Source organism: Mytilus edulis, chromosome 3, assembly GCF_963676685.1.
Source record: "Mytilus edulis chromosome 3, xbMytEdul2.2, whole genome shotgun sequence".
Lineage (NCBI taxonomy): Eukaryota > Metazoa > Mollusca > Bivalvia > Mytilida > Mytilidae > Mytilus > Mytilus edulis.
In genome coordinates, this window is record NC_092346.1 from 14,473,338 (window position 1) to 14,494,481 (window position 21,144).

The window sequence follows — 21,144 nt, forward strand, 5'->3', positions numbered from 1 at the left end:
GACAGTTGTTTTCCATTCATTTGACGTGTTCATTTGGTGTTTGAGCTTTTGCTTTTGCCATTTGATATGGCACTTTCCAATTTGAATTTTCCTTTGAGTTATATGTCTTTTTCGTTATTTTACTCTTTGATCAGTGCACTATTGAACGCGGACTTCTACGAAGACACCTGCAGCAGACGAAATATGTTTACCCACAAAGCCCTGTTGTACTTCCGGACAAATATGGCTACCGCCGTGTTGGCAAATCCATAAACACCATCATTTTATTAGATTTTGTCACTTTTAGACGATCATTACTCATGTTCACCTTTAATTATTTATACCTATGATTATGTCCTAACAGAATATTAAGATGTCATGGATTGGGGGCAGTCTTTCGTCAATTACGGGTCAGCTAAGCAACTTGACTAAAGACATTTTAACAGAAGGCACAGAGGAAACAAGTGGTAAACATTTTACATGGTAATCTAAAGGTTCAAATCAGAAAACACCAAAGTGTCGTATTGTCCCAATGATATACGGTTATACACAGTACTGTTTATTTTGACTAAAACAAAATAGTGTGTCATCCAATGATTGGCAATCATGCATGACAACCCAAACTTTCTAAATGTACATGTACATGATGTACCGTACCTTATAACCTTATAACCTCTATATCTTTACCCCCTTCAAAGGAGAACCTCACAAGTTCTGTGTGTTGAACAGGTGTTTTGGGTGGCTTTGCTCATTATTTACAATGGTGCTGTGACTGGATCCCATCACCACAATTTATCCATGAATTTTGGATCATCCTTCCACCATTCATTTTTGCCATTATGTACATTATTTACATACATGAATATTGTTTAAGATAGTACATGTTGTATTTGCAATCCGCAACAACACCTCCCGACATTTTAAAAGTTATATATGTTATAATTAAAAGTTCATGGTGATTTTTATCAACATGATCAAAGTTAAAACAAGTCTTTCCACAAGGGATTTTGCGTTAATATATAAAAGTGATGCCTTATTAATCGTTTAAAATCTAAAATGCCCTCACTATCACATACAAAATATATATATAGTGGCTTTGCCTGGTTAAAACGTATTTAAATTCAATGTTCTAAAAATATTTGCTCTTTAAAATCTAAAAGTTCAGTGTTCACACAGGATTTATACTATATCGTGATAAAAGTATATGTACATTGTATGGTAAAAACTAAAGGTATGTTCACTTGGAATCTGTGGGCAAGCCAGTGCTTTGAGACCCAGAGTCAATGGTCTCCCTACCCTTCATGCTAGTTTATCTTCTGCGCTGTGTCTTTTTGTCCAACTGTGTATTTCTCTTTATGTGCAGCTTCTTCTTCTTCTTCTTCCTTGCTAAGGACTGGATTCTTTAAAAGAATGTTGTAACATAAATGGTAAATTTTCCTTTGATCTTCTGGTGAGTTAACTCTGTTATTTTTAGTAGAGTACGTTAACTGAATGATTTTTAGCTCACCTGGCCTAAAAGGCCAAGTGAGCTTTTCTCATCACTTGGCATCCGCCGTCATTAACTTTTACAAAAATCTTCTAGACCATAGTTGTCAAACATCCAGGTGTTTTATCAGTGTAATTGTTTGTTACAAACCTGGCGGCCCTCCTTTGCACTTGTTCTAAGCAGTTTATGTTCTAAGGCAGCAACCATTTGATTTTCTGGGGGGCTATGGTTTTTTTTTCTGGACAAATTTTTTTTTCGCCTATGGCGAAAAACAATCTATTTTTTTCGCGACAAGTCGAAAACTATTTTTTTCTTTCAATTTTAGCATTACATATAGTGGCAGCGGAGGGTGAAACAAACAATTTTTTTTTCTCAGAATCAAAAACAAATTATTTTTTTCTCCAAAAATTGGAAACAAACTTTTTTTTCCAAAGAAAACCATAGCCCCCCCCCCCCCCCCCCCCCCCAGAAAATCAAATGGTTGCTGCCTAAGCTTGAAGAAAAGGTTTCTGGAATGGTTTTCCAAACGGGCTGCGCTGGCTGAGTTATATTTATTTAGATTGATGAGTTTTCACTGTCAAGGAGCATTTGCATTTGTGTTGAAATGTTCAAGTCATGGAATCTTGTGGTGTTATTCATTTCATTTTGCCATACATTTTGTATATGTCATTCACCTCTTTAAGTATCACTGTTCTAAAGGACTGCAACTTCTCACATTGCATTACATAATGTTCTAGAGTTTCCTCTTGCAATCCACAAATCAGGCAGGTCGGGACTGTTTCTTATCTGTAGAATTGAATCTGTTTTTTTTGGAGTACATAAGTTCCAGTAATAAGGCGTAATCTGGTAGGGATACTGCTGTTGTCTAGCGCAGAGTGACTCTTGTGTTTGAGGATTTGGTGAAGTTTTCCCTTGATAAGGTTTTGATTGCTCAGGTACTTGAGCCCTAAGTATAGTTTGGACATTTGTACAATTTTGGTGCTCCAGTATTTCATCACAGCACTCTTTATCAATGTGATCCACTGAGTTCTTTATTGGATTGGCCAAGTAGGTATTCGCTTCGTTGAGATTGTAAAGACGTAGCAACTTGTTGATGTTTATGAACCAGCTATTACTAGCCTCACTGCAGACTGTCATTTGTCTCCTGGCAAGCTTTTTCCTGGTACACTCTTCTGATTGGTGGTAGACATTGTTGAAGAAAGTTAGAGTCTTGATGTGAGTTTGGGCTTCAATCAGGAGAATTCCTGTGAGTATGTAGACTTCTGGATCAGGGCATCTTGTTGGCAGCGATAATATCTGTTAAAGCATTCTTTTTTGTAAGATCTCAAGTTGTTCAAGTGGCTTACGGGATGGGGTTAGTAGTTCCATTCCGTAAAGTAGCACAGGAAGTATATACGTCTTGTAGATGTGCAGTAGTGACTCGGGGTCCAAGCCATTATGTCCATGAAAACCAGATCCAAGTAGACTGTATGCACTCCTTCTTGCCTTTGTTATATTTTCGTTGGTGTAATTTTGTATATTGTTCTTCCAAGTTGTAGTTCTGATGATCCCAAGGTGTGTAGACTGCTCAACATTAACGTGACGGTACCCAAATTGCACCTATTTTGACAGTTTTTTCACCTACATTTTTTTATGATAAAGACAAAAATGTCCATTCTGTGTTTATTTTGTAGCCATATCCTTCTTTATTATATTGGTACACCAATTTGATTTTTAATCCATATGGAATCATAGAAAAATTGGTCTAAACTGACCTCCAAACCATCAACGATTCTGAAATGAGGAGTACCCAAATTGCATCTATGCTTAAATTGCATCGTCAAAAGTCTAATAACAGAGCTTTTGTTTAATTTCTTCAAATATTTTGCTTACTCTTCATTTAAAAAAAAAAATGATACTTGTAACATATTGTATTTGCTCATTTTAAAAAGATGACGTTTTGATGACGTCGCATCGCGATGTTTCAGTACATTTTGCTTTTTCAGTAAACACTTCATCTGTTGATAAATACTGTGAATGTTTTGTGCATATCTAAATATTTTTAGCTATGTTGAAAGATGTGCATAGTATCAAATCATAAAAATACAAATGGTTTAGTCTCTAGGATATCTTGTAAGAGTTTCGCTGCTATTTTTGCTAAATAGGTGCAATTTGGGTACTCGGTGCAATTTGGGTACCGTTACGTTAGGCATAAATGTGTCCCATCATCAGGTTGTCTTCTTTCAGTTTGGTGTTATTGCTGTTACTGCTTATTTTAATTTGTACACTTTTCTTTGGCTGCAGCTGGTATTCTTCTGAGTTGGCAAAGTAAACTTTAAGGGCCATGTTGACCATAATTTGAGCATCAGTTGATTGCGAACTCAATATTGCGACATCATCGGTGTTGTTTGTGTTGACATCCCCTACAGTCATGCCGTAGGTTGTATTTTGGAAGTGGTCTAACAGAGGGTTGATGTATAACTTGTACAGGTCTGTACTCAGTATGCCTCCTTGCCTGACACCCCTTCCTACTGTGAAACGCTCCGATGTTTTTCCAAACCATTTTATGCTACTTTCTGAGTTTTGATTAACATGATGAAGACACCTGTCCATGTCCTGTCTTGAATCCCAGCATGATACATCATGTACATCCTGCGGAGAAGATGTGAGTGCACCACAGTGTCAAAGGCAGCTTTTGCTTCCAGTAAGTCAAAAAAAATAACCATTTTGCTTATTGTGGGTGAGAATTTGGTACTTTTCCTCCACAGGTAGGGCTGCATTCATCAGGGAGGATCCTTTGGTGAATCCTCTGAGTTGGGTTTTGCACCTTCTGCAGGTTTGGTTGTATCCAGTCTCAATGGCAATACTGGAAGAATTGGTTCGTTCATATCCACCCCCTTGGCTGCAAAGTTTACGTTAGAGTTGATGTCCAAGATCATAATGCTATTACACATTACAACAACTGACACCTACAGTGTTGCTGTATCTGTCAATGCAAAAAAGTAGTACTAGCCTTTCAAGACATAATGATTATTTAGACTACAGTTCCAGAATGAAATACTAAACCTGTTGAATGCTGTTCATGTTGTTAGGGATTGTTGTTCTGAACATGGTGAAATAATTTTCAATGTTAACTATATACATGATATATATAGCTAAGAAACACTACCATCTGGCAATTTTTTTTTCAAATCAAAGTATTATTAAGATAAAATTGTTATAATTTGTATTACATGTATCTTTAAAACGAGAATATACAGAGTCGGTCTATTATTCCTATCTCTATCAGATAAGAAGAGTGAATTTTGATCAAGTGAGTTTCTTAGGAAAACATTTTGTTTGCTATATATATATACTGTACATGTATATATATAAACAAGTCTACATTGAAAACATACTTTGTTCAAAAAGTAACATCACAAAAATACTGAACTCAATCGTAAAGTCCGTAATCAAATGGCAAAATCAAATGACAAAACACATCAAACAAATGGACAAAAACTGTCATATTCCTGACTTGGTACGGACATTTTCAAATGTAGAAAATGGAGGATTGAAACTGGTTTTCAAACCTTTCATTGTGTTGGATAAAAACAGCAATTTTAATATATGTGCATGTAAACAAATTTCTTTGTAGAAGGGTCTAAATACAGCACAAACAACATTTTCCAAAAGACCATAAAAGCAAAAAAGTATATTTTAACAAAACGCATTTGACTATATTTGCCATTGCTCTAGGTGTTATCCCCATATTTTGATTAAATATTTCTCTTTGTTGGAGGCAGTATGGTTGCCTATAATAGCTTTCATCCCCTTTATTTGAACGTTGGTCGATATCATACATTATGTAATTGTATCATTGACAGTCTTACCACATTCCCTTCTTTTTATATGGAAACTTTAAATTATGTCCTGGTAGTTAAATCGCAATAAGTAATTTGTTATAGTTGTTGTTCTAGAGTTATAGGACTTTACTTACACAAATTTTGAATGTATCTGATAAAGGTAATTTGTTACACATTAACTTCAGAGTTAGCCGAGATCAGTTTACCTTAAACTCTACAGTGTCACTGTTGTAGTGATTGATTTAAGAAACTCCTTTCCAATTTTGAAATTTATGCCCCCTTCAAAGGGAAGGGTCATTACCATAAATTACATTTGACCCTTGTCAATCTATACGTCCAAAAGTTTGTTTCTGTACTCTAACTTGAGTTTTCTTCAAACAAATGTTATTAAACTTATATGTACAATGCTTATTACTACAAAACACCGATCAAGTTTGAATTTGGTGGCTTCACTTTTACTGTTCTAGAGCTATGCCTCTTTACAAATAGAAAAAATGCTGAATTTTTCATTCCTGTTTTCTAATTTTAAGTTTGCCTAAACCAAATGTTATGAAACTTATACACAATATACTTATTACCACAAAACTCAGCCCAAGTACAAATGTGGTTAGCGTCACTTTTACTGTATGACTCTTTATATAAAATATATGCAAGCAGGGGCAGCATCTCTGTCCCATAGACCCTTTCACCATTTATTTAATATTATATGTGTATATGTCCTTCCAGAGTACTCAGGTTTCAAATTTGTCCTATACTTATATTCAGATGCTTCCTGTAAAACTAGATATTCTCTTGGTCAGGTTGGGAAATGTTTAGGCTGAATTTCATACAACTGGATACTTTGGCCCTGTCTTGCTACATTGTACCACATGCATAACATTTACAAATCCATTAAAGATGAGTGTATTAAGTTACAATTTTCCTCATTTGCAACTGTGTCAGTGAGTTTATATTTTGGTCCTTTAGAAAAATATCATAACCAAAACAGCCTACCTCAATGTAAGTAATGCAATTTAGGAAGTGTATAATTACCAACTTTTAAGTTTCTATACATGCTATAGTCTTTGCATTCTCATTTGTAACATGTATGAATAGTGGGCAATCTGGCTGCTCACCTCTAGAAGCAGCTGGCAATGATATTTCTCTTTTTTTGAAAGGAAAATGTACACATTGAAGGAAGTTCAATTCGGTTGGGCACTGGGCTCCTAAGGGGAGACTACCATTTACTACTCTCTTTTCTCTATTAGTTTTCCCTGAAATGACTTTGTTAAGAACATAATGGAAACTTTGTTTATAGAAGTCAATTACATTTTCATCATGAAACTACGAATAACATATTGCTAACATGGCTAATTGGTGTTGGACTCTAAGTGTTGTAACACCTTAATATATTTATGATATTAGGACAAACTAAATAAATCAGTTAAAAGAAGCTCAACTATTTACATTGAATGGAGACAAAATAAAACTTAACAATAAGATTTTAGAAATAATGTACTGATCTGGAGTACATGCACTTATGGTTACTGAAAGCTAGTTCAAAGCCAATAAAACTTGACCAGGATACTATGTCACATGCAAGGATACTTTTCAATTTTTAATCAAAAAAGTGAGTTGACACAGTTTTATACAATTTACAGTGTATTCTCACTCCTCAGAATAAACCATCAGTGTATAGTACTCCTCTCTTCTTTTACTTCTTGATCCCTATATCATTGCCCCCCCCCCCCTTTCTAAACTTAATTTTGGAAAAAAATTGACCAAAATGGATATATGTAAAATCAATTTTGGATGAACAAAACTTGCAGCAATGTTAACCCCCTCCACCCTAAACTATTTGATATAAGTTATTATATTCGTCCGTAGTTGTCCTCGGCGTCCGAAGACTTTTGGTTTTCGCACTATAACTTTAGAATAAGTGAATAGAAATCTATGAAATTTAAACACAAGGTTTATGACCATAAAAGGAAGGTTGGGATTGATTTTGGGAGTTTTGGTCCCAACAGTTTAGGAATAAGGGGCCCAAAGGGTCCAAAATTAAACTTTGTTTGAATTCATCAAAAATTGAATAATTGGGGTTCTTTGATATGCAGAATCTAACTGTGTATGTAGATTCTTAATTTTTAGTCCCAATTACAAATTGGTCTACATTAAGGTCCAAAGGGTCCAAAATGAAACTAAGTTTGATTTTAACAAAAATTGAATTCTTGGGGTTCTTTGATATGCTGAATCTAAACATGTACTTAGATTTTAGATTATTGGCCCAGTTTTCAAGTTGGTCCAAATTAGGGTCCAAAATTAAACTTTGTTTGATTTCAACAAAAATTGAATTCTTGGGGTTCTTTGATATGCTGAATCTAAACATGTACTTAGATTTTTGATTATGGGCCCAGTTTTCAAGTTGGTCCAAATCAGGGTCCAAAATTATTATATTAAGTATTGTGCAATACCAAGAAATTTTCAATTGCACAGTATTCCGCAATAGCAAGAGATCTTCAATTGCATAGTATTGTGCAATATCAAGAAATCTTCAATTGCACAGTATTGTGCAATAGCAAGAAATCTTCAATTGTACAGTATTGTGCAATAGCAAGAAATATCTAATTGCACAATATTGCGCAATAGCAAGAAATTTTCAAATGCACAGTTTTTATGAAATATCAAGAAATCTTCAATTGCACAGTATTGTGCAATAGCAAGAAATCTTCAATTGTACAGTATTGTGCAATAGCAAGAAATATCTAATTGCACAATATTGCGCAATAGCAAGAAATTTTCAAATGCACAGTTTTTATGAAATATTCTTTGAAAATTGGAGTTATCTTTCTTTGTCCAGAATAGTAGTTGAATCATCTTAAATTATTGTTTTACCATACAATATACAATGTATATTCACTTTTACTACCAACTAATAAATTAAAACAATCTTTACCATTCAGTGATTAGAAGCACTTCTTTTACATTTTAATATTTTATGATGTATTTAAATGAGTAGTTATTGTTGCAAACTCCATTAGAAATTTGAATTGAGATCATTTTTGGAATAAGGGAAGGGGATGTGAAAAAAAGGGTGGGGGGGGGGGGGCAATTTTTCTCATTTCAGATTTCATAAATAAAAAGAAAATTTCTTCAAACATTTTTTTGAGAGGATTAATATTCAACAGCATAGTGAATTGCTCAAAGGCAAAAACAAATTTTTAAGTTCATTAGACCACATTCATTCTGTGACAAAAACCTATGCTGTTTGTCAACTATTTAATCACAATCCAAATTTAGAGCTGAATCCAGCTTGAATGTTGTGTCCATACTTGCCCCAACCGTTCAGGGTTCAACCTCTGCAGTCGTATAAAGCTGCGCCCTGCGGAGCATCTGGTTTATGCTACATTGATCTTTTGATGTCGTCCCTTACCTTGAAGCGAGTTGTTTTTCCATTAAAAATATATAGAAAAGTATCCTTACATGTGACGTAGTATCCTAATCTTGGACAATGGTGTAACAGCACAATATATAAGAAAAGCTATAAAAATCAGTTAAAAAAGGCTTGACTCGTCACATTTTAACAAAATAAAACTAACAAAAAGATTAAATTGGTGTTAACTGTGCAAGGATACTTTGGTGTATATTTTATATTTTTGGTTTACTTGTGATTTACCTTACAATTCTTTTGATTTTATTCATCTGAGATTAACACTTTGAGCACAATTATTGCACTCCTGCTCAGAAATCAACTGTTGAAAATACTAGGTTTCGATATTTTGAGGACAAATACTTTATTCTGAATTAGCAGGTGAAGTTTTATAACTGAAAGGACTTCAAAATTGATAATATCTTAAAAGTAACATTTGCTTGTACTTGACAATAGACTTGTACCAAACTCTAAGGTTTTACAGCACTAGTGTATGCATATGAGCTTCCTTATGGAGATACATTTTTGTACATTTACAGTTAATCCAGGTTTTTTTTTACATGCACAGTTACATCTCACCCCAAATTTTGTCTATTTTTGGGGTCCAGTATCCTCGTCAGATACATTGTATACATTTAGTATGTATATATAAAAGAAGATGTTTGTATGATTGCCAATGAGACAACTCTCCACAAGAGACCAAAATGACACAAACTTAACAACTATAGGTCACTGTACAGCCTCCAACAATGAGCAAAGCCCATACCACTTAGATAAGATTAGGGACTGTAAATACATGTACAAGACACATGTGAGGACTGAGGAGAATTCAGGTGTAGTATGAAGAAGGTCATTTATAAATATCCTTTTAGAAATTTGTTTTTAGCTTGATTCAATCCCTACTGAAAAATTCAGATGTTATAAAAAAAATGTCAGTTAAATACATTTTGTAGTTCGTTTTAAAAACAGAAAGCTCCTTGTTAACTTTATCATGCTTATAGATCACTGCCAGGCAGTTTTGTCAGAATTGTCCATTTCTTTTTAAACTGTGTGGACTTCATGTTTGCACACTTAGTTTTGTAAATTTAATTGTGTGTACAAAGGACATCAAAGTTGGATTCAAATCTGAATGTCAATTTATTTAAATTCTTTAATTAACCACTGTTTGTAGAAGCACCTGAACCAAGAAATATGGAAGGACATTTGTTAAGGATTTTCATATCATAATGTTTAATCATTTACATTAGTTTAACGATTATTCTCACATATTTAGTAGATTTCATACAATAAGTTATCCATAGCATTTACTGCTAAGCATGGAGATATTTTGTAGTTGAAGTATTTGTATTTTATTGAAAGTCAACATTATAATAAATTTAGATCTTCCTTAAATGTATAAACTTGAAGTAGAGTTTCTATTGATTTATAGAACAGAGTTTTAATTTAAAGTTTTATCAGTAAAGTTTGAAGGCACACCTATATCTAAAACATACAGATTGGAAGCGCTTATCTCGTTTTCCCCGGCCAACTTGCAGATGGTTGGACGATCGTTAGAAACTGAAGTATGTGTCACTTAGGTTAATTTACAACAGTAAGCCGGGGCTTTTTGTTTGCTTTTGAGGTAGACGTGGCGAGCTATGCAGGATATAATGGCGTCCCTTGCTCTTCTGTAGAACGTTTCAGGTAGAGTTTTTTTTTAATTCAGAAACTTATTTTTCTGCGCCTTTCTTGCTGCTTTTGAGGAAATGTATGTTTTACACGTAATATTGTCTTTTTTCATTTGTATGGAATTTAAAAAAAAAAGGGTAATAAGCATAGTTTAATCAATACATGGGTTGTCATTTTTTTTTTTTTTTTTATCTGAAGTTAGTCATAATTGTTATCAGACATACCTTATATGGACATTTTGTTTTATAGATCAAGGAACAGAACTAATCATCGCTAAAGAAAAAATACAAGATTGCCAAAATATTATAACAACTTTAAATTCTGAGGTAACTATTGAATTGTTAGAATTAAGGGTTGTTACAAGTCTTTTTTTAGCAAAAATCACTTTCAAACACGCAATTATGAGATTAAAAAGAAAGAAAAAAACTATGCAATGATTTGGTCTTGCTATAGAAATTTTTGCCTGATCGCATGATGTGCATTTTCAATTTGGTCACATGGAGTTTTAAATAAGTTTAGCTTATTTCAGGATACTGTACATGTAAATTCAGAAATTATTGCATTAATTTGTGATGTTATTGCGACAGAGCTATAATCACATGATTTTAATTTGCATTTTGAAATTTTTCATATGAATTTAAAAAATAGAATTTTTCTCAATATCACAAAAAATTACTTAAATAAAAATATAAAAATTGAAATAAGTCCTTATATTATGTCAGACTGTATGTATAACTTCATATATTCTTTATCTATTTCCATTCAAATTGTTTTATTATTGGCGTGGAAGTCATATAAAAATGGTTGCATGACCTTTAAAAGATACTTGTAAAAAAAAATTATATGGTTCTATATTTTCTGTGCTCCATACAAATTTTACCTGTAGGTTAATTTAATCCCTTGCACATGGAACATCTTTCCCCACTAAATAGAAAGTTAAATAAAGGAAGTTTGTATTTAGTATTATAATTATCTGTTAAACCTTTCACAATTGTTTGCCGAGCTCTTTGTCCATTTAGTGTTTACATTTGTTAATATTTACACAGTATGACAAACTAATTTCAGAACGAACGACTGAAACAACTCAACCATGATTTGGAAGAGAAAGCTGAATCCTCTGAACTGCAAATCAACACTATATCTCAACAATATAGACAACTTCTGGAAGAAAGGCAGGTATGTTGTGTACTGATCAGTAAATCAACACTTTATTTTAATTACATAACAGTATATTGACCTTGAACATTTTTTAAATGAAATATTATATCATCTTATAAAGTTTGAAAATTGGAAGAGCTTATAGAAATTAAGTCTTATTTTTATCAATAAGATTGAAGGCCTAGCTATTGAATGATCCAATTATAACGTAAGCTTAGCTCTGTAACCACCCATAAATTTGAGCAAACATTTTTTTACATAAATAAGGCCGTTAGTTTTCTCGTTTGAATTGTTTTACATTGTCTTATCAGGGCCTTTTGTAGCTGACTATGCGGTATGGGTTTTGCTCATTGTTGAAGGCCGTTTGGTGACCTATAGTTGTTAATGTCTGTGTCATTTTGGTCTTTTGTGGATAGTTGTCTCATTGGCAATCATACCACATCTTCTTTTTTATATCCTCTGGTTACCTTTTTCACAAACGCTTTCAGAAAAACTCAAACCTTAGAACAATATGAGTATCAAAGATGCATTTGGTGATTTTTTTTTTGTAGTGTCCCTAAATAAACATGCTTCTTCTATCTGAATAAAGAATATTTTAAATCATGACTGTTTTAATTCATATCTGTTCTTAAACTTATTAATGTTGGGCCTTTGAATTTCATATTGGGTTCCTTATCTTTCAAGCATCAATTTTATACCTGGCTTCTTATTGAAAAAAAATTATATCTTCTCTTTATCAATTTGTCAACATGGGAACTATATTTGCTAGGCTTAACTGAAAATTCAAGTAACAGCAATTAAGGGCATACAATACAGTTACAGGGGAGGTAATGACGTTGCTAACGAAAATGTTATTTTCGCGACGTCAAACTATGACATATCGGGAAAAGATGCATTTTTGACTATTTTTTATCATTCAAACTGATTTAATTTGAAAAAGAGTGCATGGACCCCTATTTTTTAAAACGACATTTTGTTTCATTTTGTAGGGAGATTATGTGGACCAAATTTTATAAAACTGTAAATAGAGAATTTTTTTTAATTTTGATAAATATACAGCAAAAAAAATACGATTTTTTCTTAATTCATGACCATTTGATAAATATGAGTTATTTCTGAATAAAAAATGCATAATTTTTTAGGATACTTATAAAAAACAAAAATTACAAATTATCTAACAAAAAACAATTTGTGTTTATCTTTTAAAACAAAAAAGTTATGGTTTTCTTTCGAAAGGGAAAATACGGCCACAAATCCGAATTTGAGCAAATATACAAAATTTCGACCTCATTCAACTCAAAAAGTAGCACAAGAAGGTATATTTTTATTACATATTTGATTTAAGCAGGCAAAAACTAGCCTATATGGAAATTTTCATCAAACTGTAAATACAGGATCAAAACTGTATCGTATGCCCTTAAGGCCTTAAATTATAGCCAACTATATATTTTGGCTTTTTCTCATTGTTGAAGGCTGTACAGTTGCCTATAATGCTAACATCTACTTTTGTTAAACTATAGTGGATAGTTGTCTCATTGACAATCATTCTTCATCCGCTTGTTGTTTATATGGTCACATTGTTTTAATAAGCAAGTTAATAATTTCTGATATAACGAAAAAGAAAGGCAAAAGTTATAGCCACACAATTGACCTTTGATCTTTTGTGTATAGTTCTCAAGTTTCATTTTATATTGGTAGTGAAAGGGAGTTACCAATTTTTTTAATCATTGACAATATAAAACTCAAATTTTTCAAGCTTTTAAGTATCAGCAATATAAATACCAAATTATTAAAGATTTTACTTATTAGCAATATAACATACCAAATTTTCAAAGCTCTTGAGTATAGAAAATATGCAGGACTTAATTTTCCTAGCTTTTGTCAGTATCAGCAATATAGAATATCAAATTTTCAAGTTTTTTAGTATCAATATAAAATATCAAATTTTTTCAAGGTTTTGTTCAGTTACAGTATCAACAAAATACAGAATTCTCAAAGCTTTGAGTATTGACAATATAAAAAGTAATAGAATCAAATTACATTTGTACATTTGCACTTTTTTCAGGCAGAGATAAAGAAGTTGAAGGATGATCATCATGAGTTACTGTTACACCAGAGTACCACAGACTACAGTCAACAGAAAACAGAGTATGGAGAATATAACATGTCAGATGGTTAGTACTCTTTTCTCATCTTATAAATAGAAGCAAATTCACCAAAATGAATCTGTCTCATAATGGCAGCATTAATAGTAATATTTTATAATTTGGCTAAACACTCTTGAGAGCTTGTGTTTTCTTGTTCAAAACCAATTTTGAATTGTTTTTATCTTATTTTCCTCAATGATCATGATGATAGCTGATGCAAAGGGAATATTGGACCTCATTAACATGATACAGGGCCTATGATGGCTGTTGCAATAAAACAGAATATTGGGCGTCATTAACATAATAAAGGGTCTTATTTGGAGAAGGGGGAGGGGGGGTGAAGAACAGTCTCCTGAAAAATTCTGTCATAATTTAAGCAGGGGATTCAGGTTGAAATCACTCGATGTAGAGGATGTTGGTGATTTTGTTGGGTTGCTTAACTCTGAATGGTAATGGAATATACAGAGGGATAATGTTTGTATATTTCATAGTCTATACATATGAAAAGGCTGTAAATGAGACAGATCACATGAACTCAAGGACTGCCCTGTAGATAATAGAATTGACCAATTTTGTGGCATAGATAGACAGCTTTAATAACAAACTGTTTACATACAAACTAATTGAAATTTGCAGTAAAAGTTACTTCTGAAACCACTTTTTCTGTATCTAGATCATTTTCAATGTATATTAAAGTTCTGTATTAATATAATAGGAATCATTGAGAAAAGGTTTGGCTGTCTTTTTTTAAATTGATAAATCTTTTTATTCAAATTTCCTCAACTCATAGTCATGCAGTGGCAAATCCAGGGGGTTTCGAGTGTTGGAACCCCCTCCCCTTTGTTCGACAATCAATGCATTTGAATGAGGATATATAGTTGGAACCACCCCACCACAAACCACCCCTTTTATCCTGGGTTGGGAATACGTCTTTAAAAAATGACTGGATATGCCCTTGTCTTTATATATAAGAAGATGTGTTATGAGTGCCAATGATACAACCCTCAATTGAAGTCACAATTTGTAAAAGAAAAACCATTATAGGTCAAAGTAAGGTCCTCAACACAGAGCCTTTGCTTACACGGAACAGCATGCTATATAGGGCCCCAAAAATGACTAGACATGTATAAACTGCAAAATTCATGTGAAGGTCAGCGTACTTCCATATTCCCCTTCTGATAATCATTTGTAGTGCTAAGAATAGTTTTGGTTGTGAATACTGTATTGTCCCTGCTTATGACACAGGTGACGCTTTATGTTTATCAGTAAGATTGTGCTCTTGTGATATTAAGGTCATTCAGAATTCACCGACAAACATTCTTCTGTTGGCCTTGGAGGCTATATATATTGTCATCTGAAGGTCACACGAGAGTGAGAAATTATTTATACATAACACTATTGCAATGGTCAATTTTTTCAGTGGAATAAAACAATAAAATATGTAAAAATACAAGTGGATGGAAAATTGGAAATAGGGAATCAAGTAGGAATACAGAGAAAATGAAAAGGCTTCAAATGTTTGAAGGTTGTCATTTATGGTTTAGGAGAAAGATCTTCTAGTAAATAGAATATTTGGATACATAAAAGTGTTGAAAGATTTTACCTTTAGGTGTATTCACAGTAATAAAAACATCTTTTTTATGTTATTTACGAAAGATTTAAAAAAAATCCTATAATTAGGAGCAAGTGACATTTGTAGCATAGTCTGCAGAAAGTTATTTTTGTTACTATTTGATGTTGTTTTTTTTTTTTAAATCATTTGTAAATAAAACAAAATTAACAGTTTGAGAGGTTAAAAAAGATATGTATAAAAAAAATAACTTTTCATTACGGTAATCATGTAATAGTGTTTTCTTTCTTCCTCATATTCTGAGGTCAAACTATTTGGTGGTCAAAGTAAAACTTAAAACTACTGTAATACGAACCTTTCAACACTGAGGTTGTGAGTCGGAATCCCACACATGGCAAGAATGATCGCTTCAAATCTTAATTGCCTCAGATTGTCAGTTTTCCTAGCACTTCGGCTTCCTCCAACATACAAACTAACTTCCACAAAAAAGTACAATGGTATTTAAAGTGGCATTAAACATCAATCTTCCTAAAATTATATGGTCACAAAATTTGCATTCCTGTTAATTTTGTTTCCCCCTCTACTTTAGTTTAAACATATTTATTTATAGTGGATTGGGAAACAAGTTTTGCAACTTATATTAATCCCTTTGCGAGTGCTGCCTTGTAGCGGCATTAGCCTACTCTTTTTCAAAATCTACAAGGGTGTCTTTAAAGTGCAAGAGATATGGCTCTCTCTTAATACTTTAATCTGAATCAGCACATCTGCAACAATTGCTGTGTCTGTTATATATCCAACAAAGGTCAAGTAAGTGACTAACTCTTCAGAATTTGATTGGGAAAGATTAATGTTTTGTCTATGTAATATATATACAAATTTTACTGCACAAGATGTACATTTCGTCACGTAATATCTTGTTAGTGATGCTCCAAGCAGAAATACTTGATATCCAAAACCTGATAAAGTTTAACTTAAGCTGTTTTAAACACAAGAAAAGCCAAAACTAGATACAGAGGAACAATAAGAGGACACATACAGTATATATCTGAAATTGTTTTATTTTCTAGTATTTTTATCCTATTAACCCTTTTTATGCCCCACCTTTTTTTTGGTCTGTGTGTCTGTTCGTTCATTTTTTCATTTGTTCATTATTTTTCTTGTCCGTCTGTCCCGCTTCAGTTTCAAGTTTTTGGTCAAGGTAGTTTTTGATGAAGTTAAGATCCAATCAGCTTGAAACTGTGTACACATGTTCCCTATGACATGATCTTTTTAATTTTAATGCCAAATTAGAGTTTTGGCCCCAATGTCGACATGGTCCACTGAACATAGTAAATGATAGTGTGAGTGGCTCATCAGTGTACTATGAACACATTCTTGTTTTTATTAAGCATGATTCTAAAAGATAATTGTAAGCAATTCGACTACAACAAACAAACAAGTTTATATATTATATTTATATACTTTGATAAGTTCTAAAATATCCTAAGTATAGAGTTAACAATGCTATGAATAATGAGCCTATAATACTAATTCCTGAAAAGATGAGAAACTTCTGATACTCTTTAGCTGCAGAGTCTAAAATATTTTAAAAATAAGCACTTAGACCTCTATAAGTCTTAATGATAAACAACCACAAGCCCTATAATCTGTTAGAAAAAAAAATGTTGAAAGACCGGTAAAATTTTCTGAAAAGATGCCTCACAACTTACAAGATATAATGCTTTAAAGAAATTTAATGATGGATTAGTTATTGAGCTTATAAGTCAAACATAATTTTGCATTGATAAGTCACAGCAAGTTATTTGTTTCAAAGAATTTTTTTCCCGCATTTTCTCACAGAAAAAAATATCCAATAATATTGCATGTTACATTTTAATGAAATCTTCGTAGGAGAGCCGATTTCTGATAACGTAACCACACAACGTCTAATCTGTTCTGTTATCGAGTCAAGTTATGCTTTTATCTTGAGAAAAATAGAACATTTTTGTATTTTCTATAAATGGAAGTTTGTTCTAATTTGTCACTGATATCTTATTTTATCAATAAGTTTGTTAGATATAAAATATTTTGAACTTCCATTTTATGCTTTGGAGGATGTCACCATACTATGTTTTTTTGCATGGTGATTAAAATTTTTAATGATGCACTTTTTTGCAGTCATTTCTATTAGTTTTAAATATTTTTGTTCGTTTATGTAATCATTAAAATTAAACTTGGGCTTTTTGTCTGTTTTTTTTTTTTTTGATGGCTGCCATTTGTGCCACACAGTGAATGTTAATATTTATGAAATTCATATTTTGATTGCTATACCAAAGACATCTTTGTTTGGATCAGACTTTTCTGTTTCATAAGTAATACTGGCAGATTTTTGTCATATATTTTTGGGTAGGTTGCTTTTTAGGTTTTTAGGGTTGGCAACATCAAGCCAGCAATTGAAATTTTATTTTTGGCATTAATTACAAAAACTGCCTTAATTGAATTGTATGAACCCTAGAAACCTTTCTACTGAAGGAAGAGACCAGTTTCATTGAGCTGCATCTCCTCTGAAACCTTACAAAGTTGGAAATATTTGTGATGTGATGTATAAATGTAGTGTTTTGTACTTCCTTAATTTGTCTGAATCTTTTTGCTACTGAAAACGCCAAAATGGAGACCATTTTTGATCTCTGTCTTAAAAACACTCTCGCACATGCTCAGTCCATGTACTGCCTGCTAAATTCAAAACTCTTTGTTTTAACACTTGACAAATTGTACCGATATTTCGCTGGCATCTACTATTAATACTTATATGTATTCAGGACTGACCAAAACTCCATCTGATCTTTATATATGGACATCCAAAAAGACTATACCAAAAATCTAAAAGCATATCACAGATCCTAAATTTGGTTGATTTTATAGGGAATCACTGAAGCATGACTGTGAAAGTTAAATCCATAGGATCACATAATACTATCACTAAGAATACTGGAGAAACTTTAGCAAAGCTCCCAGATAAAAAAAAACCTCCAATTCCCCATAAATTTGCATGTGGCAAAGTCCATGTTTTGTTGCGGGGAATCCCTAAATCTTTCATAAATTTTTTTTTTTTTTAAATGGTGATCACTGATGCTTTGCGCATTTAGTGTGAGCAGATATGCAAATTGACAAACAAACAGAATAAAACAATAATCTTACAACTTTGCTTCAATAATTAAAAGTATTATACATAAATGACCAGAATTCACCATCAGTAATTAGTAAAAGAAGAAAAAACATCTTGGAAAAATCGAGACCCTCTCAGGAAATATTTTTCGAATGATATCTATTTAAACGCTTTCTACATATTATTTAAATATAAAGAAAAATGTAGACCTTCTATGGCACTAGATAAGAGCCTCATTAGTAATAAAGCAAACAATCTATTAGACAAGACTAGACCCTCACTTAACTAGACATAATCTAGGGTACCAGATTAGACCCTCGCTAAAGTTAGTCATCATGGAGGGTAAATTTCACTTCAGAACATGAAGCTATACCCAGACAAGAGTAAATAAAAATCTCAATTGAAGGACAAATTTATCAAGTTTGTAGTGACAAGTGTAAGCTCCTTTCAATATTTGTTTAAGTTTTTTAAATCTCCGTGCGTTTTACACAAAAATTACCTGCCTTTTTTAAACAAGATAAAAATATATTAGACATTATCAGCTTTGAATTGTTACACATAGGACTTTGTATAGTTCATTTTAGGTGAAGGATAAGAGTGCTTTAGACCATTGTTCTGACAAGAAAGTTGGTACACTTCACCACTTCTTGGAGGTTCAGTTATTTAACATGCTTTTCGAATTGACGTTTTTGGCAGTTTGAAAATATAATATTATTGGGTATACCTTATGAAATAATTAATTAATTTAAATGGAGATAACTAAGACAGACTAACTCGTTTAAACAAATATTTGTGGATTTCGAATAAACTGTATCACAGATTTACTAAAATTTTCATCTGAAAGTGAACATGTGCTTGCACACCTATTTTCAATTTCATTGATTGCTAGACAAACAAAATTTCCTCTTGGAGCATTAATTTTAAAAGTCAGAAATATTTGTAAAATCAGGAAATTTCAGATTGGACCAAAAGTCAGCTTTTTTCATTTTCTTAAAACTAATTTTCCCATAGTATCAATAATTTTATAGTTGCTCTTTAGTAGCAAAAACATGTATAGTATATTTAATACATATGTCGTAATTGAAAATTCAACAACTTGTTAAAAGATATGCCCCACACATTTTATTCAAATCCAGATTTCCAAAAAATATCAATGGTCACAGTGGGAATTTTGTAAAGGTAAAGAAATATTAAAAGTCAGCAATTTTCATACCACCGATTCCGTCAAATCACAGGTAGACAAACAATGTTACCTTTAAATTAACCAATTATATTTGGTGTTAAAGCGATAATGTTATCATGGTCTGACCTATTTATCTGATATCATTTGATCATGCTGTTTATTAGTTGTGGTTAGACCATGCCAGCATGAATGCAGCCAATATCTGACTAACTTGGAGATCAAAGCCTTTACATGTTATTGTTGTTTGGTCTATAAGTGTCTGTTTAGTATTGTGTGGTGACTGTGGTCACACTGTTTGTAGTTAGACCATGTCTTAATATATATCCAGCCAATGGCTAACTTGTAGATCAAAGCCTTATATATTATGATATTGTTGTTTGCTCTATAGATGTCTGTTAAGTATGGTGTGGTCACAATGATTTTGATTGTGGTTAGTCTGTATGTATCCCATTTAATGCCTGAGGTTCTTCATCTTCTACTTCTTCTGGCTAACTTGGAGATCAAAGTCTTTATGGTGGAATTGTAGTTTGGTCTATAGGTGATCATTTAGTATTGTGTAGTCACAATGATTGTGGTTAGACCAATGTCCATGTCTTTATGTCGTTATTGTTGTTTGGTCTATAAGTGTCCGTCTAGTATTGTGTAGTCACACTGATTGTGGTTAGACCAATGTCCATGTCTTTATGTTGTTATTGTTGTTTGGGGTATACCTGTCTGTTTAGTATTGTGTAGTCACACTGATTGTGGTTAGACCAATGTCCATGTCTTTATGTTGTTATTGTTGTTTGGGGTATACCTGTCTGTTTAGTATTGTGTGGGCACAATGATTATGGTTAGACCAATGTCCATGTCTTTATGTTGTTATTGTTGTTTGGGGTATACCTGTCTGTTTAGTATTGTGTAGTCACACTGATTGTGGTTAGACCAATGTCCATGTCTTTATGTTGTTATTGTTGTTTGGGGTATACCTGTCTGTTTAGTATTGTGTAGTCACACTGATTGTGGTTAGACCAATGTCCATGTCTTTATGTTGTTATTGTTGTTTGGGGTATACCTGTCTGTTTAGTATTGTGTGGTCACACTGATTGTGGTTAGACCAATGTCCATGTCTTTATGTCGTTATTGTTGTTTGGTCTATATGTGTCTGTCTAGTATTGTGTGGTCACACTGATTGTGGTTAGACCAATGTCATGTCTTTATGTTGTTATTTTTGTTTGGTCTATATCTGTCTGTTTAGTATTGTGTGGGCACACTGATTGTGGTTAGACCAATGTCATGTCTTTATGTCGTTATTTTTGTTTGGTCTATATGTGTCTGTTGATTATCGTGTGGTCACACTGATTGTGGTTAGACCAATGTCCATGTCTTTATGTCGTTATTGTTGTTTGGGGTATACCTGTCTGTTTAGTATTGTGTAGTCACACTGATTGTGGTTAGACCAATGTCCATGTCTTTATGTTGTTATTTTTGTTTGGTCTATATGTGTCTGTCTAGTATTGTGTGGTCACACTGATTGTGGTTAGACCAATGTCCATGTCTTTATGTCGTTATTGTTGTTTGGTCTATATGTGTCTGTCT

At 32.7% G+C, this 21,144-nt stretch overlaps 1 protein-coding gene across 2 annotated transcripts in view; it reads left to right on the forward strand.

Moving 5' to 3' along the window:
* Window positions 1-206: 206 nt before the first annotated feature.
* Window positions 207-21,144, forward strand: part of LOC139515850 (thyroid receptor-interacting protein 11-like) — a 51,438-nt gene continuing 30,500 nt past the window's right edge. For both annotated transcript variants that reach the window (XR_011662856.1, XM_071305579.1), the window contains exons 1-4: window positions 207-446; window positions 10,613-10,689; window positions 11,429-11,539; window positions 13,587-13,695. Coding sequence is in view for 1 of the 2 variants with exons in the window: in XM_071305579.1 (XP_071161680.1) it covers window positions 353-446; window positions 10,613-10,689; window positions 11,429-11,539; window positions 13,587-13,695 (391 nt within the window). In the remaining variant the exon portion in view is untranslated. The remainder of the gene's footprint in view (window positions 447-10,612; window positions 10,690-11,428; window positions 11,540-13,586; window positions 13,696-21,144) is intronic.